Source organism: Misgurnus anguillicaudatus, chromosome 19, assembly GCF_027580225.2.
Source record: "Misgurnus anguillicaudatus chromosome 19, ASM2758022v2, whole genome shotgun sequence".
NCBI lineage: Eukaryota > Metazoa > Chordata > Actinopteri > Cypriniformes > Cobitidae > Misgurnus > Misgurnus anguillicaudatus.
The window spans coordinates 8,334,801-8,356,137 of NC_073355.2; the positions used below are offsets into that span (position 1 = coordinate 8,334,801).

Here is a 21,337-nt window from a genome sequence, read left to right on the forward strand (position 1 = left end):
TCTCTCTTATTTTGTTGATTCAAATCATCAGCTCATTAGCAGAGATCTCATTAAATTGAATGGAGTCTGTCAGGTTAAAGAGACATACAAAATGTGCAGAGTAGTGGGCCCCCCCCCAGACCAGGATTGAAAACCACTGCTCTCATAATGTACCAATATGTACCTAAGAGGTACCAATGTGCACCTTTTAGGCACAAAAGTGTACTTTTTTAAAAGGTATTGCCCCAGTGACTACTTTTTCACCTTCATGTATCTTTATTTCTGAAAGTTTAGCCCTACTTGTGGATTAACACAGTGGTTCTCAAACTTTTTCAGCGTGTGGCCCACCTTGTGTGCGGTGTATTCCTTCGCAGCCCCCCCCCCAAAGAAAATTTATGACAATTTTGTTCTAAAACATAACATTTTAATTAGACAAAACATATTAAAATATACAAAGTAGTGCTGTTGGTTAGTAGGCTTATTTTATTTTAGGTTTAATTACACAGAATTTATGAAAAATTAATGTATTTTATAAAATGTCATAAAACTTGGGCCCCCTGGCATCAACTCGCGGCCCCCCAGTTTGAGAACCACTGGATCAACACACCATAAAAGCATTTAGCGTAGTCGTGATCGCATTTCTGTAAAATATTGTTATTGTGGTCGTGCCGCATCTATTAGTTCCATTAAGCCATTAATGTTGCACGCTGTTAGTCTATTCCTATTGAAATTGTTTCATCAACACCATTAGACAGAGACTAATGCAATGTCAAATGGACACATTTAAATGGATGCAATTCCCGTGGTGGGCCTGTACTTGTCCAACACACAAACAAACAAACACATAAACACCTGTCACTTTTTAACCCGATGTTTCCGTGCGCCCACACGCACAACACAGACTTTCCGTCTGAAAATCACCCACTAATTGAAAAGCATGAACAATTAGTGATGTAACTATACGTTTCGTTTCCGAGAAAGTCATTCATTAGTAACCCTGTCATACTGTCGAGTCAACCAATATGAATAATTGCGAATATTGGGTACAGACAGTGACTGACGTTTGTGCATCACACAAAAGAAGCTGTACAATCTCGCACCCATCCTAGTGTAAAAATAGCAAGTGGGATTATTATTTTCAATTGTTAATGAACAAATATAGCCTGGCCATATATAAATAAACACCACAGACAAAAGTTTTGGGATGCCCCCATAATGAACATCTATTCAAGGCATTCCAATCAAAACAAATATTAACACTGCAATACCATTTTAAAGGATTTTATTATCATCCAATATTTTTGGAAGGCTTTTTCTGTTCAGAAATTACTGCACCCCATCTACAAGTCATTGATGGGTTTAGGTGATGAGTGTTTGGCCCAGAGCCTGCAAGTCATAGCAATGGTGTTCAGATCTGGGCTTTATGCAGACCAGTTAAGTTTTTACACACTCAACTAAATCATTCATTTATTTTTTTAACCTTGCTATCCACACAAGGTCAATGTCACGGAAAAGAGGCGTGCCTAAACTTTTGCTTCAAAATCAAAAGCATCCAATTCTCTATAACATCATTATATGCTGTAACATTAAGATTTGTGCTCAGAGAAATGACTGAAATGGGTCCCAATACTTTCATCATGACTTTTTTAATCACTTTTATTGTGAAATTCAATCCACTGATCTAATAAAACACAAGGTGTTCAGAGACCATAATGCTAATAGCCTAATCTAATCTCGTATTCTCAAAATCACTTTCCTATAATCTAACTTGATTTATCTGTCTGATATTCTGATTAGGCAACACTGTGGTGAGCCTTTATAGCTGATGATAGACAATTCCCTAAATAGGCAGCGTTTTGCAAAAAAACCCAGTACATTTTGCCAACTGAGAAATGACGCACCATGTGAGACCACCCATTCCTCAGCATATAAAAAGAGCAGCGAGGACAGCGCACAGTTCATTGTACGAAGAGTCCGGGGTGCTGCGCATCCCTGCAAACCACACAGCCGTCCTGAATGATACCAGCAAGGAGCATGGTGGTGAACACAACTGATAAGACTCTTACTTCAGTTGATGGCACCGAAATGCTCAATAGTCATCCTCAAGGCATCGCAACAGATGATGCGCATTTGCAATGCCTCCAAACCAAAGCGCGCAACCGCGCATCGTCCTCGGTGAGTCTGCAGGGTCCAGACGGTCACACGGTCAAGCTTTCATCAAGCGCGTGTATTATTAAAACGGTAACATCACACTGGAGACATCCAGAGAAAAATGCACGGGTGGTGAGGTCTTCCAGCATTGAAAACCGACACTCGTCGTCTGAACGTAAACCACGGAGATCTCTGGACCCCTTTGCCGCGTCTCAGGTCCATATAACCAAGCATATGAGATGTGAGAGTAAAAACGACGATCTGGTGAGCGTAAAGCCCAGTCATTACCGACGCATAGTCGTGCTCGGCGCACCGCGAGTAGGCAAGACGGCGGTTATCCGACGTTTCTTGGGTGATGGGTTCGAGGAGCATTACGAGCCCACGACCGAGGACTTTCACAGCAAACTGTACCACATCCGAGGTGAGAGATATCAGCTGGATATCCTGGACGCGTCCAAAGAGAGAGACTATCCTGCGAAACGAAGACTGTCTATTCTGACAGGTCAGTACATGCAAAGTGTATTTCATATTTTATATTCATTCCCATCATGAATCATGATGCGCCTGTAGCTCGAGTGGTAACGCATTGTGTTAGTGGCGCATATTGATAAAAAAGTATGCTATAATATGAATGCACTGTGCTAAAAGCGTCTGGCAAATGCATAATGCTATCAATGTGCTTTCAACAGGTGATATATTCCTCCTAGTGTTCAGCGTCACAGACCGAGAGTCTTTCAACGAAGTCTGCGCTTTACGCGAGGAGATTTTCGCTGCTAAATCAAAGCTGGCAAAGACCAAAGAAAACGGACAGATTCCTATTATAATATGCGGGAATAAAATTGATTTAGGTTCTTCAAGAAGTGTGCACCGATCCGATATCTGTAACACCTTTGGAGAGGCCAGTGTCCTCTTTGAGGTGTCCGCCAAAGACTGCACCAAACTGGAGAAAATGTTCGAGGCACTGGCGGTGCTGGGAGGACTCCCCACAGAAACCAGACCTTCTCTTCACAGAGACATCTCCATTCACACTTACCAAGCGATGAGCAACAGAAAGAGAAACAAAAGAGCCATGAATGAGCCGTGTGGCGCGGTGCACCCGCTCGCGCGCAGACCGAGTTTCAACAGCGACCTGCGGCGAGTCATGGGACCAACAACCCCCAAACGAAGTACACCTATTGAGAGGTGTCAAATCCAGTAAAAGAGTAACAAGTGTCACTCTGTTTCAAACCTATGAATAATATTTATTCAACTATGTAAGAATTATTAAATTCTACGAATCCCTGGCAGGAACAGGGGGCAATTTTAAGAAAGTAATGTATTTGTAAAAGTATAAATATTCTGATAAGCATGTTTTAATGATATTGAGTGTTTTACCTCTGTTTATTTATTTAGCAGACCTATATTACCTCACACTGCAAAATAATAAAAAAATTATGTTTTCAAATACAATAATCTTTACATGCTTAAAACAAGAATTATTCGGACGCAACGCGTTTATGTTTTTATTTCATATAAATCTAAACGAATCTTGTTACTTTTATGCTTAAAACAAGAATTATGCTTGTCAATTGAGTAAGAAAAATCATCTTTTCTTTTTGAAATTATTTTGGCAAACAGCTTTTCTTGTTTATGCAAAAACTAAAACAAATGTTACTATATTTGTCTGAAAGCAAGACATACATTCAAGTATCATTTTGCTTCTAAGTAAATATATCATGTTTTAATAACCTCTATAGAGTTAAGATGTTTAGGTAATTGTTTGAAAACAACTAAAAAAGCAGAGTAAGCATCTTTGCAATGCAATTTGTTATCTCGAGTTTCATATGAGAATAAAAGACGCATTGCGCGTACGAAAAAAAAACGAGTTGTTTCCTCATCTTATCGAAATAAAGGCACATGGCCAAATGTGTAAGATTATTTTCAATCATAATAATGGCATTACAAGAGGTTAATTCAAAGAGTGCGCAAATGCAACAAAACGACACCGGTAAGCCCAAGCAAACAGGTTTACAACGCGCAAGAGTCAATCATAAACATCACATCATATACATTATATATAGCAATATATGCTATACTGAATACTATCCTATTTCAATCTTCCCAACCTGGTCTTTCTTGCGCCCCCTCGTGAGTCATTTAAGGTGATCCCAGTACTGTACTGTATGACCATTTATGGATGAATAAGTGATAAAGTGGTGGGTGGTGAAAGCACAGCTCTTATCATCTGCAATATCTTGAGTCATCATTGATGCACTGGCGTCAAATTGTCATATTAGTTAGAATGTGCGCCCACGCGCTCATATGTGTCAATCTCAGACAATGAAATCGTGCTCGGTACAATACAAATGACGCAACATCGATACAGAAAGCGATGAATCTGAATTGCAGATAAAAGTCAGCCAACAAAGACACGACTACGTGTTATATTGACAGTGAGAAATAACCATAAATAATCATAACGCAATCGTATTGCTGCATACACGAATCAATGATTCGTTATGTGACGTCTGTCAGCACCATGGACAGCGGATAGCTGATAGTTGTACCGTGTGATATATTCTAAACATCCTATCAAATTTTCATTAAAAAAAAATATATTTTATAAAAGAAGCATCGAAGCATACTACAATACTGTAATACATTTAAATTGTGCTTAAAATACATGGTACTGGTGATAAAGTACATGTAGGGACTGCCCAACACCATGAATGATTCATTCTTCAATCACTTCTACTGGGCACGTGGGTGGTTTGGAGAACTCGTAACTTTAAATGGATACAAATGCAATTCAATGCCAAGTCAAATGCCACTCAAGGACAAGTCTTATACTGTAGTCATATTAAGCTTTATAAATCAAAGCAGCCAATCCAGAGGCTGGTGTATCTGCCTTTGGTTTCGTGGAGAAAAATATTACTTAAATGAGGGAATATAAAGTTAAAAAAAAAAAAACATATTGTTGATGCATCTGTTAGAAAATTAAAGATAAATTCACTGTTTTGAGTTTAATTTGAAGGTCATTTTTTAATTCTTAAAGGGAGTTGTTATTGTTGGATATCACTGATACATAAAAGCTTTTGTCCCTGTGTCTGTCATCTGTATATCTGAATGTCAGTCTTTCCTGTTGTCGTGTCGTGTCTTCGTCGTACCCTTGCTTTCAAAAAACATCTCTAATTCTAGAAGCATTGTGGGTAAGATGCTATCCAGTAAAGCTAAGCCTTCCCAGGAACACCGCAAGCCCCTGCAAATATAAAGACAAACATCAATGGAAAAATGGTCGATAACCCACATCTGATTTGCTTGAATTTAAAAAGGTGCATAAAATGACATATGTGACTCTGTAGCTATTACAAAGCCAGTCATAAGGGTACATTTCTTTTTAAATTGAGATTTATACATTATTTGAAAGCTGAATAATTACATTTTCCATTGATGTATGGTTTAGAATAGGACAATATGTGGTTGAGATACAGCTATGTGAAAATTAGGAATCTAAGGGTGCAAAAAAATATTAAGAAAATCACCTCTATAGTTGTCCAAATAAAGTCCTTAGCAACACATAACTAATGATTAATAAATGTGTGTATATATATATATATATATATATATATATATATATATATATATATATATATATATATATATATATATATATATATATATATATATATATATTTTTTTTTTTTTTTTTTTTTTTTTTATGGTGAGATATTTACAAAATATCTTCATAAAACACAATTTTTACTTAATATCCTGAATATTTTTGGCATAAAAAAGCATAATTTTGACCCATACAGTGTATTGTTGGCTATTGCTACAAATATACCCGTGTGGCTTATGGCTGATTTTGTGGTCCATGGTCACATATTTAGGACATAAAACCATCACCTGTCATCAAGTATCAGAAGCCCCTCTGCTTGATATTCCTTAATTTTATCAGACACCCCAAAAACCTGATAGAGGTCTTCTTCAGGGCTGAATAACTTCCAGTGCTACAACAAAAAAAAAAAACATTACTCAATCTAAGAAAAACTTTAGTCACCACTTTAAATTGATTTTTTTTGTGGGTTTATGTGGGTGAATCTCAGGCTAACATGACTGGGTCATATAAAAAACTTATGAATAATAAATAAATAAAGTCATAGTGGACATTTTGAAAGATTTTGTGAGATTCAGCTATTCCAAAAAAAGTATTTTGTCAAAAATGATTGTACTCAACACAATCTGCTTTACCTGCTTGGTTATTCCTTTATTCATTCGCAGCCCCATCACCAAAACTTCCTCCAGCCTGCAGACAAAAAACATTATGATCAAATTCAATAGCTCATTAATAGCTTTTGTAATTATGTGCAGCACTGGACAACAAATCAATGACTCGTACAGGCCACGAGGGTCAAGCTGTATGCGTCGCCGTGTGCCGTGACCTTGCCGCTGTACCTCTCGTATCCAAACATCTGGTTCTAACGTTTGCGTCCGTGCTTCCCTCTGAACTCCTCCCAATGCACGTGGTACAAAGCGTCCGTGTGCCCCTAATAGAAATTACAATTAAAAACAAGACACTACTTATATTAAACAAGGTATCTTTAACTACTCATTCGTGCATTGTATGTGTATTAATGTACCTGGGCCTACCCCTATGTACTGCTGTCCCATCCAGTACCCCAAATTGTGTTTACTGACAGCATTCTACAATGAATTCATACAAGTAGTTAATCAATAAGGATTTCAATTGAAAATCTTTACACAATGTATGTGGTTAGCTGACATTCAACATGAGAAGTTTTATAGACAAAATTATAATTGTATGGCATATTAATTTATTTCATGACAAAACTGAAATTATGTTTTTTTTTATGGATAACTTTGACTGAATAATGATGTAAAAGCAGTCAATAAGTATACATTTTTTTAAAAGAAATATTTATTTTTAAGAAATCATTTTGTTTAAAAATTTATACAGATTATGTACTGTGGGTCCAGTAAAAATTTTTCAAACCTATATTTTATAGCTTTTATTCCTGCAAAACATTAGCTATTACGACTTACATTTCTGGAAAAGTTGGACACCTCGTACTGAAGAAACCCAGCCTGTTCCAGAATTTTCCGTGCTGACTGGTACATAACAGCTGTGACATCATCGCCAGGCACTCTTAGCTCACCACTCTCAACCTGTTTAAAAAGCTGTGTTCCTCTTTCCAAAGTGAGCTGATACAGTGAAACATGATCATCACAAAGCGTTAACAACGTCCTCAAATCGCTCTCCCATGATTTTACCCTTTGACCTGGGAGAGCAAACATGACATCCACTGACACCCGTCCAGGGCACAATGTTCTCGCCTCTGACAACGTCTGGAGAGCATGATAGGAATTGTGGTCTCTTCCTAATGTCCGCAGATGATCATCATTCAATGACTGCAAAAAAATTAAAAAAAAACATTAGACCCCATTTTATTTATAATATATGTTGCATCCAAGACATTGCAAAACTTAAAAAAAAGTTTTAAAAAAGTTTTAAGGGATAATTCACCCAAAAATGACAATTCTGTCATCATTTAGTCACTCTCATTTTGTTACAAACCTGTAAACATTTCTTTGTCCTGATGAACACAAAGAACAATATTTTGAGGAATGTTTGTAACCAAACCGCGCATTAACACCATTTACTTCCATAGTATTCTTTTTCCCTACTATGGAAGTGAATGGGGCTCATCCTCATTTGGTTACAAACATTTCTCAAAATATCTTCCTTTGTGTTCATCAAAACAAATAAATGTATACAGGTTTGTAACAACATAAGAGTGAGTAAATGAGAATTTTCATTTTTGGGTGAACTATCCCTTTAAATTGGTCCTATTGTCAAATGCATGCATGTACCTGAATTCCAATTGAAAATCGGTTAACTCCAGCTAAAGTAAAGTCCTTCAGACAAGCTTTTCCAGCAGGTGTAGGATTGACTTCCAGTGTGACCTCGGCATCATCTGACACACGTGCGTGTTTAGAAACAGTCTCCAGGACGGCAGCGATAGTGGAGGGCTGAGCCAGGCTGGGTGTTCCTCCTCCAAAAAACACAGAGCTGATCCTAAAAAACAGCACACAGCAAATTAAAGTGTAAATGAAAGGAAGGATTTTGTAAATATTTATCACAGTGACCAGCGAATCGTGACTTATATTTCAGTCTGTTTATCACAGAAAGTTAGCACATCCTATACGGCAAAAATAAATTAATAAATAATAAATTTCATAAAATAAAATTAATTAATAAAACTAATACATTTCTCTGGCCAAAAATATATTTTAAATATACATTTTGTAAAAAGAAATGCTCAATTAAATATATTTTTTTAACCTTCATATATCAAAATTTATTTCAAGGGCAAGCAAATACATTTCAGACTTTTTGCCAAAATACATTTAAAATATATGATAGATAGGTTAATTTTATTAAGTATATTTTTAAAGTGAAAACATATTTATTTTTAATCTTTTTCAAACTTTTTACATTTTAGTAACATAAAACAAGCTTTTTTTCCATTGCGACGTGAATATATTTCCTTGGATTAAAATATATGGAGGGCAAAATATATGTTTAAAGCTTTCAAATGTATTTATTTTTAGAATATATTTCAAGATATAAAAATGGCCAAGAAATATATCCATGAAAAAAAATTTTTGTAAACATGTTGGAAATTTTTTGAATATTTTGAAATATTGAAATATAATTAGGCCTAAGTATATATTTTTGCCATATGGGTCTGGACTATTTAGTTTACTTTTCAGTGATCTTTTTTGGAATTTACTAGTTTACCAGTGGTAACTATGACCTGTTGATGTTGGAACAGATTTATGAACTATTCCTACTCGTGGGATAACCTGTAAACCACGTGATGTAAGTGAAGGCTTGTTTGACTTCATGCGCCGCCGCAAGTACCGACAGCCGGATGACGTCAAAGTTCCGCGAGAGCTATTTAAAAGCAGACTCCTCCGTATTTCGCGAATCGACCTCGCGGTACTTTGACGTCACCCGACTGTTGATTCTTGCAACGCCACATTAAGTCGAACAAGTATAATGTGATGCATTACACACTGACCGTGAGACCTGGCTGAGCTGTAGTAAAGTTTGCGTCTCCTTCTTCAGACACTCCGTCATAACATTGTGGTTTTGACTTCGACTAATATACTTGTTGAAGTTGCAATACGAGCATCGTTTTAAGCAATAAGGCCACTGCAGAAAATAAAAAACAAACATACAGTACCGTATGGAGAAGGCACGTGCATTTGTGTTGGTTCTTTAAATCAGTAACACTTACGTACATGGACATAAAGGGAAGCTTCATCTGCGTGAGTAGCCAAACGAGTGGCAATAGATCTCAAAAATACACCATCAGCTACAGTTCCCATACAGTGCAAAACATGTTGTTTTAGTGAAGATCGACAAATTGATTTCATAGTGCCTGTGCAGGTTAATAAAAGCCTAAGGTGCTTTTCGGACACATTTTCCGCACGGAACTATTTTACTGTAACACGGTGCGTCACTGAGCTGTTCCGTCGGTAAAAAGAAACAAACTGATTTTTATTATTTTAAACAAAATATATTTACTGTATATTGTTAAAATTTTTATTGATCGTCAGTTTATTTGAGTTTAATTATTATTTTTGTTTTTCTCGTGTTTATTTCGCATTCACCTTGAATTTAGTTGTGTTGTATCATCACGTTATTTAATTAATGTCAGTTATGCTATGTTTATACGTCATCTTGTAATTAACTTGTGTGCAAAAATACGCAAATAACATGCCATCGATATTAAAATAGTTTATGGTAAAGCATTGCTTGAAAAATACCAGCTGTCCGCGGGATGGCGCTGTTGCAACCTTTTTATCGGGAGTTTTTTATTACGTAGCAACATTTAGACGAACTAGGTATTCTTCTTTTGTTTTGTTTTATTTTGTCATTGTTATTTATTTGTCTGTAATTAGACAATATATGTTACCGCTGCCTTTAGATAGTCACTGTAACATGTGGATTTGGGTATTGATTAAAATATCCTGTCTTGAATCTGTAATATGTTTTACTTATTAAAAAATACAAATTTTACATATTAGTAGATTTTTACATGTTTTACATGTGCGTACAGGCTTCTTCCTATAGAAGCAGGAAACCAATATTATTTTAGCTTAAACATTATTAATATATGCAATTGGATCCTTTCTGCCCTACAGGGCACCTATTATGTCAATTTTTACAAGATGGAATATAAGTCTCAGGTGTGCCTAGAATGTGTCTGTGAAGTTTCAGCTCAAAATACCCCACAGTGCTTCTGAGGGTATGCGCTGTTTTTATGTGTACCTTAAATGGAAATGAGCTACACCTCCTCACTCCCTTACCAACAGATACTAGTGAACATGAGGGATAAAAGAGCATTTGTTAGCATAATGAGAAAGAAAACAAAAACATGTTATTAGTGGTATTTAAAAACAACATAACACTTGCTTATACTACATTTTTTGTTCTGTAGGGGTATTACAGTTAAGACCCGTTGATCAGTGATGATAAATAAAGACCAGAAGTCAGATATGAAATTAATAGAAGAAATTCACTCAGCAGAAGTCAGCCGCCCGCAACACTCAGCAAGAAGTCCCTAAGCCGCTCTGCCCATACATTACAATTCTCAAAGAAAGCACAGATATATTTTTGTGGCAAGAAGTAATTGTTTTACTTGTGATTTTAACATTGAGAAACAAGCTTATTTCTTAAGAATGAAGAATTTACTGAAATTACTTCAATATCTGGGATGATAAATATTGATTAGTATCTGATTAATAAGTATTCAAAATCATTTATAAGGATATGATGAAGAGGAGGCAGATATCAGGAATACAATCCCTCAGTTCAATCCATAGAGCACTCGTTTTGAGTCTTGAGACCCTGCGTGACCACCATGAAAAAAATCTAATTTATAAACGCCACACTAACACAGATTTAGACAGATTTTTGAAGAATATTTGAGAGAAATAGCCATTTTGTGATAGAAAATCTTTAAGTTCAGCTCATAAAGACAGAACAGCATTTCATACATGTATAAAGTTTGTGTGAGTTTATGAAATTAACAGGATTATTTCCTGACACATTTTTTTGTAATGGTTTATTTTAAAACACAGCTTCAGCTGAAGCAGACCCAGAAAATATCCAAGATTTCTTACTTGGCCTCAGGAAGGTTTGATTATTTGAAATTTTTTGTGTTTATATTTTATGTTGTTTTTATACTCCCATGTAAAATGCATCTTTTATAATAAACGAATGAAAGTTTTCTTTGTTTCAATTTAATAAATGTGCTTTATAAAATCAACAACTGCCTGTTTTTAGGTAAATTGAAAATCGTGTTTTAATTACTTGATATTGCATTGATGACATTTTGGTTATTATAGCATAGTACACGTGTAGATGTGTGTAGAAATATTTGCTGTAGGGGAATTTAATTTGTTAATGGGAGATCTTGTAATCTTACAAACATTCAAAGCTCTTCTAAACATCTGTGAAAGAGCGGCTCGCTATAAAATAATGGCAGCTGGGTTGCCAACCATATTCAGTATTTTTATACAACCACAATATTGTAAACAAAATTTTGTCTTGACCTGTTTTTATATTCTTTAATACTTTTCACTGTAAATTTACATACCCGCAGCTATATTGCCAGCAAATTATTGTATTTTTACTATAAGCAAGTTCTGTATTCTACTGATATGCCACTTTTTTAAATTAGTAGTTTATATTACATGTGTTATTTTGCAATAAAGTGTGAATATTGTTTTCATCAAAACATGACAACTATTTATAATAAGGGCAACAGTTGCTCTCCATTCTGCTCTTTGTTACTGCAGATGTGATGTCCTGGTTGCATTTTTGTCCCAGCATCTAAGTGAAAACATAAAAAACAATAAAAACATCAACATTATAACAAGGGGGGTTAACGAAAAATCAGGCATGGTTAATCCAACTAACTAATTGTAAAAGGGGTTTTCTGCATTTCAATTTTGTTTATTAGTCCCAATTTTTAAAATACTTGATTTGAGACCTACACTGTAAAAAGTGTTTCTGTGCTTTAGTACATTTAACTAAGTAAAACTGTGTTACAATTTTTTAATTTTTAGTTTTTAAACAAAATATTAGTTAAAATAACATAATAATTTGAATAATTTCAGTAATTCTAAATGAACACACCATTGAGTAAATTCAACTTAATTTTATCATGTATAATCCACTTAAATTTGTAAGAAGGAAATTAACTTAATAATTTTGTGTTCTTTTGAGTTTTGTAGTTACCATTGTTCAAAAGACTGGTGCTTGTGCATAGACTGCATACTGAAGGATGTCGCGTTACAGCTGCACAAAACGAATTTGGTTGGGCGCATTGATTGAATAAACAATTCGTGCCCTCATCTCACAGAAATATGAAATCTAAATCAATGTTTATGAAAATAACAACAAACCATAAAAAAGTTACCTGTACCAAGAAAAGTAAATTAAACTAACAGAGTAATACTAGAACTATTAGTTAACTAAACTTAATTTTGTTGGATTTGTAGTAAGTAATATTACAGTGTTTATTATACTTTAAAAAGGTTGCAAGTTGACTCAACTTAAAACATCAAATCCAGCCACTTGCCTCACTTTTTACAAGTTAGATCTAGGAATTACTTTTTACAGTGTAGTTTTTATGTGCATAAAATCTAAGCTATATATAAGCAGGGCTCCAGAGTCAGACTACCTTTTTCACTAGGAGCACAGTGGCTCCAAACTGAAAATTTTAGGGGCACAACCAGATAATTTAGGGGCACGCACCGTAAATCAACATGTTAACCTAATATTCACATTTCTACTTATTCCACTGTATTACTTATAAATACTTTGATGATAGATGCAGAAAGTACAATGTGCTGTTTCAAATTCAGTGTCACATCACAAAATATAAAAGGTCAAATTTACTGGTCGCACATGTGCAACTGCATGTAAAATTAAATGGCACACTCTCAAACTTTGGTGGCAAAATGCCACCATTTGGTTGCAGTCTGGAGCCCTGATAAGATATATTTCTTTCAGTGCAAGATAACAATGGTGTAATGTTTTTAAGTAAATGTATACTTGTAAATGTATGCAAAGCGAATTTGGGATAATGTTTTGTGCGTGTTGCCTGCTCATGACTTGCTCCGCCCGCAGTACGTCTCCAGGAGCTCAGATTTATTCCTAGAGAATTGGTACAGCTGATCTGTCTTTTATAAATCTGATAAAACTAAAGGCTCTTTGGATATATAAATTATGCAATACTACTCTATAGGTATTTAAGATTAAAGGAGTAGTCCACCCTTAAAATGGGACCCATCGACTTTTCATAAGATCAATAAAATTACTATGATAAAGTCAATAGGGACCATTTTGGGGGGGGACTACTTATTTAAAATGAGATTAGCAGAAACAGTGTGTGGTGTGTTATGTGAGCTTTAAAGCCGCTCTATGCATTTTCGGCATTTTGTCAAACAGCGACCCCAAGAGTCGCTGGATAATACTTGCAACTGTCGTAATTTCCCACTCTAGTACACCTCCAAAGATAATGACCAGGTAATGTTTCACAATTTCTTACAAATATTAGGCTACTGCATAGTCTACTAAACTACAGATGATGGTAATAGGATAATAAGAAGTTTATTCCAAGTGTAGAGTGCATATAATAATAAAGTACCGCGTTTGCTAGTTTATAACGTTTTTACATGATTGCAGCAAAATCACAAGTAAACAGTCTATAGTCTATATCTACTGTATCATTTCATTTGTGTTCTTTTATTGTAATGTAAACATTACAAAATGCCATGATTATGTACGTTGCATTATTTCATAACATTGGTCGCAGGGCCGTGCACAGACATTTTGAGGGGCAGTGGCCCAAACCAAAAAGGGGGCATGGGGGGCACAATTTATATGGTTTTAGAAATATGATGTGTTATAGATTAGTATCAAATAATATAAGTGATTATAATGGAAAATAGACTTTATAACAAGATTTAGAGTGTGACAAAACTTCTTAATATTCTATATGATTTACATGCTGAAGCTTTGAATCCATGTTTGCAATTTTGAACAGCTTTTGCAGCCTCCCTTCCAACTCTGACTTTTTTTTAAAAAACATTGTTTTTTATTTTTTGTCGACAAAGTGTGCCAACAACAGCAAATTTGGTGTTATTTATATTAGATCTCATCGGGTACATTACTCATTAGACAATCACTGTAGTTCTAAAAATGTTTGCTAAGTTGTTAGCACTTTAAGAAGACAGAGAGCAAATCATCCACAGAAATACAAAAACCCGAGAGAGGTCATCCATATTTTTATTTTTGCTGGTTGTTTTCTCATGATCTCGAGATAACAAAAGTTGTTTTCTCGCTATCCAGACATAATAATCCAAATGCAATAATGTAATATCCTGTCCATAATATTTCATTTATTTTGAAGTGGACTGCTGATGTATAAGTCTTCGCCGTTACCACGCGTAGCTAATTGTCGATAGACTTAATAAATAAATAAAGTTTGATGTTCGTGAATTTAGGGACCATCTCTAAAGTGCACTGTACACGTTTCTATCTTCAATAGTATTTAACAGTTTATTTGAATAAATATGAAACATCTAAAAAAGTGTGCATTATAGTTGACAACCACTAACACTTTACAGTTGGTTTTGTGACTGTTTGTTGACTTTAAGTTATTCCATTTTAATGCTGTTTAAAGTAGAAACGTATATGGATTACTTTGAAGATGGTCCCTAAATTCACCGCGCTATCAAATGGTCAATTATTGGCAAATCTGTTTCATCTTGAGCGAATACCTGATCTAAGTAAAATCTCATTTGTTCATCCATGCTAATTTGCTAAATATGTCTAAAAATTATGCTCTATTGAGTACACGTATGCTTTAATTACATCACAAGAATACAACTTTTGTTATGTCGAGATCACGAGAAAACAAGCTGCTGTTTGAACACAAGAACACAAGCAAGCAAAAATAAATATAGACCACGACCTCTTTCGGCTTCAAACTACCAAATTACTAATTGAGCAGTTCAACAACTGAAGTAATGTAATGAATTACCTGTTAATACAACAAACTGTCGTCTTCGCCCTTCAAAGAGTGGACACAGAATGTGAGAGATGCTGCGGAGCGGGCAGGAAATCACAAAGTGGATTACCAGAAACAGTGGATCTTTAGACGAGCGTTAACAGAACACTTTGCCGGGGGTTGGCGAGAGGGGCACCTCAGCCGATTAGGGCAGAAGGGCAGTTGCTCTAGCCACCGGGCCACCCCCCTGTGCACGGCCCTGATTGGTCGTTATAATGTCACTATAAATGATTATTGCTATTTATCATAATAGTTTGCAAATTGTGCATGTTTACACTATTTACAACCTTTAGGCTTATTTATGTCCTGATAATTATGTGAGATATTGACAGCGGTTGTCATGATAATCGCATGACATACTACAAGCAAGCGCAACAACATACAACATAGACCGCAAACAAGTTTACAAATAAGAGATTTACTTACTAGTCCATCAACAAGATCGCCAGAACAGCATCCCATCCAGTGCTGTCTTTTAGCTCAGTGGTTTTCAAACTGGGGGCCCCTAGGGGGGCCATGAGATGGTGCCAGGGGGGCCCCAGTTTTATGACATTTTATGAAATACATTAATTTATCATGAATCCTGTGTAATTAAACCTAAAAAATAAGGCTACTAACCAAAAGCACTACTTTTTTGAATAATTTAATGTTTTTTTTAATTAAAATGTTGAGTTTTAGAACAGTTTTTTGTCACAAATTTTCTTTGGGGGACCGCGAAGGAATGCACCGTACACAAGGGGGGCCGCACGGCGCACGCTGAAAAAGTTTGGGAACCACTGTTTTAGCTCACGCCAACGAGTAAAAACCTGAACGAGTGGGACTCTTGTCCGGTTCCTAACGCTGTCAGATTCTCTTTTCCTTTTCTTTCTCTCTTCCGAACGCGCTTTCTTAACTTTCAAATCGTTAAGCCTCACGTCTCAAATTTGTCAGGGGCGGTTCTCTCAAGCTTGCATTGCTGGTTTTGCTAGCGGCGTCCTCCCCCAGCTTCAGCAGGAGGATGATTCGCCCTACTATGACTTTGTTTACCACTGAAATAACTAAGCTGTTATATTAAGGTAAAATAACTGCAAAGTGTGTCTTTAAGGTGGCAATAATAAAATAAGTGTCAAGATACTGCAATTTGTCTTAAAGGGGACATTTCACATTTCAAGACTTTTTTAAGATGTCAAATAAATCGTTTGTGTCCCCAGAGTACATATGTGAAGTTTTAGCTCAAAATACATGTTAAAATTGTCACTTTGTAACTGTTAGGTGTGTGCAAAAATGTGTGCAAAAGTGTGCCCTTTAACATGCAAATGAGTTTATCTCTGTACTAAATGGCATTGGCTTGGTTGGATAGTTTCTTTGTTTTTAGAGTACATCTTTAGGATTTAATTGCTAACAGAAAGCTGGTAGATATTAGTCAGTGTGTCACTATTTGATTTGTGTGAATGAGCTGTGTTCCGACCTTGAGCACAATAAAATCTAATGATAACATAAAAGGCCATTTTTATTAAAATCATATTATCTAATACATTATATGAGACTGATGTGTAGGCCTACAGTCAAAGTGAGCTCTGACTATTTAATGAAGGTAAGTTAACATTTTTATTTATCCATTGTATTGAAGAGAGCTTACGGTAAGTTATATAACCTTATATTTACGCGTCAAACCCCCGCATCGAAATAACTGGCGTTAGAATTAACTAAACAATATCAAATAAATTTAAGAACAAGCATAACATATTTTCATAGAAGGTAAAGACAAATAAAAGATCTGCACTACATTAGTTTACAGCTGTGTCACGAGCTCAGTCCAACTGTCAGCGGCCATCAACAGTCAACATTAAAGTTCATAATATATTAGTCATATCGAATTACTAACAACAACATTACTATAAACTTGTTTTAATTAAGTAACCAGGATTTAACGAAAACTTACCTCATAATTTACCACAGAAACGAAAACGTCGGTCTGAGGAGAACTTCCAGAATGCCCGCTGTTTGAACTCACAAGGCGCGTGCCCGCAAATAATAGGTGGGTTCGAATTCATGCGGCGCTGCAAGAACCGACAGGCGGATGACGTCGAAGTACCGCGAGAGCGATTCGAAATTAGACTTCTGTGTGTGATTTCTCGACTCGCTCTCGCGGTACGTTGACGTCATTCCCCTGTCGGTTCTCGCAGCACCCTATAAAGTCGAACAAACCTAATAAAACATAACGAAATACCATATGTAAAAACAAAATAAAGATGGGAAAGAAAGTGTTTCTTCCAGCGAAGCACTGCGTCTAGACGGAACCGAAAATGACTGTATTAGAACTCGTTTGACATGAAATATTTATTTTATTAAAATAAACAGAAATATTGGACAGACTCTTATAAAAAGTAATTATGGTTTCTGGTTTCATTATAGTAAAAGTGTAGTTATTGGTTTTTGATTTAAAACAACAATAAACATAAAAAAAATGCATCACAGTTTAGGAGCATGTGGACCGTCTCATCCTCACAGTTGCTTCACTTACTCGCATCGATGCATCTGTGAAAATAATATAAACATAAACATATTTTTACATTAAAATACTTCATGATAATTAATATATGATGGCACCCATACTTCGGCGACAGATCCTGGGATGCAAAGTTGAAGCTTTTGATCATCACAGATTTCATTGCTTCTGGTTGATGGCTGCAGTCCTCATTGAGCATCACACTGCACCGGAGCTGAGTCTGGAAACATAAGCATAAGAGACATGCAGACAAAACAAGCTGATGTTAGTTTGGAGGCTGCTGATATATAATGTACAAGTTTTACAGTAAGATAGATGTGTGTTTGGTTTGGGTCAAGCTCACTTTTGAAGCATAAACATGTTTAGGTAATAAATCAGGTGAACGCTTGGTTAAACAGACGAGTCTCGATCTGACTGATCAAGTGTGTCTGACTCCCTAAAAAAGGAAGGTCATTCAATACAGAAAAACAATGTACAAAATAAACTTATAAATTAAAATAATGCAAATAAATCAACTAACAAAACGTGTTAATAATTCACTGTATAACACTTCTTCCTTTCTTTCTTTCTTTCTTTCTTTCTTTGAATCTTCTTCATTGCTGGAGGTTATAGAGTTATATTCAGTTATACAGTCTGTCTGTCTGTCTGTCTGTCTGTCTGTCTGTCTGTCTGTCTGTCTGTGGCCATTTGGGAACCACGGGGAAGAAATCCTGCAACTCATGACGTCTGCTTATGAGTTAATGTTATTGTAACTGGTACTTAGTTATGACAATAATGTTAAATGTTATGTTGAATTGTATACCTGTATTTTAAGCTTGTACACTGTACTCATCTGTAATCTGTCCTGTTTACTGTTACTATTACAGAAGAATGGAGAAGTCACATTTTTTAACATTTACATTTTTCTAATTTATAAGTTTACACATATTCATATCACAGCATCCTCAACAGATTACTCTTATAAACTACAGGATAAGATTTTAAGATTCAAATAGATCAAAGAAAAGTATTAACAATAATATCCAGCTAACTGAGTAATCAAAGTATTAAAAACAAACCCAGATCTCAGTTTTAAATACTTGTTAACCAATAATCTCAAGTTTCACGTGTGTACATAATATTTAATCTGTATTTCAGGATGGGGGGGCTGCTTCATTGAAGCCTGCTTCATTTTTTTGTCTTCACGGACAAAACTTGTCTGCTGAGCAAGCGGGAGGCGTCTGGTCCTGCCGAGGGGGCGGGATCTAGTCCTGCCGAGGGGGCGGGATCTAGTCCTGCCGAGAGGCCGGATCTGGTCCTGCTGAGCGGGCGGGTTCTGGTCCTGCTGAGCGGTTAAAAAACAGACAGAGATTTAATGCATGCATATAACACAACAATTCACAAATAAAATTAGTTAAAACAAACAGATATTTAATACATGCACATTAAATGTAACTTAATTAACTTAAAATTGGCACTAGTTATGATCAGAGCTATGGTAAATTTCTACCTGTGAGACCACCGGGCAAGAGCTAGACCTGCCGAACGGTCAGGATTTGGACCTGTCGTACAGTTGGGGTCTGGTCCTGCCGAACGGTTGGGGTCTGGTCCTGCCGAACTGTCGGGTCCGGTCCTGCCAAGTGGGCGGGATCTGGTCCTGCCGAGGGGGCGGGATCTGGTCCTGCCGAGAGGCCGGATCTGGTCCTGCCGAGCGGGCGGGTTCTGGTCCTGCTGAGCGGTTAAAAAACAGACAGAGATTTAATGCATGCATATAACACAACAATTCACAAATAAAATTAGTTAAAACAAACAGATATTTAATACATGCACATTAAATGTAACTTAATTAACTTAAAATTGGCACTAGTTATGATCAGAGCTATGGTAAATTTCTACCTGTGAGACCAGCGGGCAAGAGCTAGACCTGCCGAACGGTCGGGGTTTGGACCTGCCGTACGGTTGGGGTCTGGTCCTGCCGAACGGTTGGGGTCTGGTCCTGCCGAACTGTCGGGTCTGGTCCTGCCAAGTGGGTGGGATCTGGTCCTGCCGAGGGGGCGGGATCTGGTCCTGCCGAGAGGCCGGGGTCTGGACTAGCTGAGAGGTTAAAAAACAGACAGAGATTTAATGCATGCATATAACACAACAATTCACAAATAAAATTAGTTAAAACAAACAGATAGTTAATACATGCACACTAAATTTAACTTAAATTAACTTAATATTGGCACTAGTTATGATCAGAGCTATGGTAAATTTCTACCTGTGAGACCAGCGGGAAAGAGCTAGACCTGCCGGGCGACCGGGGTCTGGACCTGCCGTACGGTTGGGGTCTGGTCCTGACGAACGGTTGGGATCTGGTCCTGCAGAACGGTCGGGGTCTGGACCTGCTGAGCGGACGGGGTATGGTCCTGCGGAGGGGGCGGGATCTGGTCCTGCCGAGGGGGCGGGATCTGGACTAGCTGAGAGGGTAAAAACAGACAGAGCTTTAATGCATGCATATAACACAACAATTCACAAATAAAATTAGTTAAAACAAACAGATATTTAATACATGGACATTAAATTACTTCTTAAAGGTATTGCGGAGGATTTTCTTTTTCCGGGTAAATCATCAAGACTATTGGTCCTCCTACTAGTTATCAATCAGGAGTGTTGCGCAATTGCATTTTAAAAAAGTGGAGAAGGCGGTTCTTTTCTAAAATTTGAGAAAAACCTCAGCTACACCTTTAAACCTTTAACTTAAAATAGTTACTAGGCACTAGTTATGATCAGAGCGATGGTAAATTTCTACCTGTGAGACAGCAAAGGGCTGCTGAACGGTCGGGGTCTGGGCCTGCCAAGCGGGCGGGGTCTGGTCCTGCCGAGGGGGCGAGGTCTGGACCTGCCGAGCCGACGGGATCTGGACCTGCCGAACGGGCGGGGTCTGGTCCTGCCGAGCAGGCGGGGTCTGGACCAGCTGAGAGGTTAAAAAACAGACAGAGATTTAATGCATGCACATTAAATTACTATAACTTAAAATTTGACAATAGTTATTATCAGAGCTATGGTAAATTTCGACCTGTGAGTCCGCAAAAGGCTGTCGAACGGTCAGGGTCTGGTCCTGCCGAACGGTTCGGGGCTGGTCCTGCCGAGCGTGTGCGACATGCTCCTCACGTGTAGGCCTGCCCAGAGGACGCACAACCTGGACAGGTCTCTGCTCTAAATAAAAGGAAACAGGAAAAATGCATTTAGACCACTTAAAATTAGCACTAGTTATGATCAAAGCTCAGGTAAATTTCTACCAGTGAGACACCAGCGATCGGTGTAGGCAGGATCCGCTGAAGGTACAAGGACTGGACCTGCTGAGCCGGTGCGACACAACCCTCAAGTGTGGACCGGCCCAGAGGAGCCACAACCTGGACAGGTTTCTGCTGTAAATAAAAAAAACAGGAAAAAATTCATGTAGACTACTTACAATTGGCATTAGTCAATGATCAAAGCTATGATAAATTTCTACCTGTGAGACAGCAGCGGGCTGGTCCTGTCGAGCGGGCGGGGTCTGGTCCTGCAAAGGGGGCGGGGTCCGGTCCTGCTGAGGGGGCGGGAT

At 37.1% G+C, this 21,337-nt stretch overlaps 3 protein-coding genes across 3 annotated transcripts; 1 reads left to right on the plus strand and 2 right to left on the minus strand.

Moving 5' to 3' along the window:
• The first annotated feature begins 1,857 nt into the window (after positions 1-1,857).
• rasd2a (RASD family member 2a) lies at positions 1,858-3,978 on the plus strand. Its single transcript, XM_055185908.2, has 2 exons — positions 1,858-2,632; positions 2,820-3,978. The coding sequence occupies exons 1-2, from the start codon at positions 1,996-1,998 to the stop codon at positions 3,326-3,328; spliced, it is 1,146 nt and encodes a 381-aa protein (XP_055041883.2). The 5' UTR covers positions 1,858-1,995; the 3' UTR covers positions 3,329-3,978.
• Positions 3,979-5,124: 1,146 nt separating this feature from the next.
• Positions 5,125-9,803, minus strand: rsad1 (radical S-adenosyl methionine domain containing 1). Its single transcript, XM_055185858.2, has 9 exons — positions 9,439-9,803; positions 9,216-9,349; positions 8,002-8,206; positions 7,174-7,539; positions 6,750-6,813; positions 6,509-6,656; positions 6,361-6,415; positions 6,016-6,119; positions 5,125-5,368 (listed from the first exon to the last, which is right to left on the minus strand). The coding sequence occupies exons 1-9, from the start codon at positions 9,571-9,573 to the stop codon at positions 5,239-5,241; spliced, it is 1,341 nt and encodes a 446-aa protein (XP_055041833.2). The 5' UTR covers positions 9,574-9,803; the 3' UTR covers positions 5,125-5,238.
• An 8,924-nt stretch (positions 9,804-18,727) lies between these two features.
• On the minus strand, positions 18,728-20,310 carry LOC129429416 (uncharacterized). The gene is made up of 5 exons (XM_073856521.1): positions 20,303-20,310; positions 20,012-20,183; positions 19,648-19,845; positions 19,262-19,482; positions 18,728-19,096 (listed from the first exon to the last, which is right to left on the minus strand). The coding sequence occupies exons 1-5, from the start codon at positions 20,308-20,310 to the stop codon at positions 18,940-18,942; spliced, it is 756 nt and encodes a 251-aa protein (XP_073712622.1). The 3' UTR covers positions 18,728-18,939.
• Positions 20,311-21,337: the final 1,027 nt, after the last annotated feature.

Excerpts from the sequence above, each read along its gene's own strand:
- rsad1 (XM_055185858.2), bottom strand. The coding sequence starts at position 9,573 with ATGAAATCAATTTGTCGATCTTCACTAAAACAACATGTTTTGCACTGT. Across the intron at positions 8,207-9,215 it reads CAGCTCAGCCAGGTCTCACG|GATCAGCTCTGTGTTTTTTG; the intron begins GTCAGTGTGTAA and ends GCTGTTTTTTAG. Across the intron at positions 6,657-6,749 it reads GTACATAGGGGTAGGCCCAG|GGGCACACGGACGCTTTGTA; the intron begins GTACATTAATAC and ends AATTTCTATTAG.
- LOC129429416 (XM_073856521.1), bottom strand. Across the intron at positions 19,483-19,647 it reads CTTGCCCGCTGGTCTCACAG|CAGGACCAGAACCCGCCCGC; the intron begins GTAGAAATTTAC and ends TTAACCGCTCAG. Across the intron at positions 19,097-19,261 it reads CTTGCCCGGTGGTCTCACAG|CAGGACCAGAACCCGCCCGC; the intron begins GTAGAAATTTAC and ends TTAACCGCTCAG.
- rasd2a (XM_055185908.2), top strand. The coding sequence starts at position 1,996 with ATGATACCAGCAAGGAGCATGGTGGTGAACACAACTGATAAGACTCTT. Across the intron at positions 2,633-2,819 it reads AAGACTGTCTATTCTGACAG|GTGATATATTCCTCCTAGTG; the intron begins GTCAGTACATGC and ends TGCTTTCAACAG.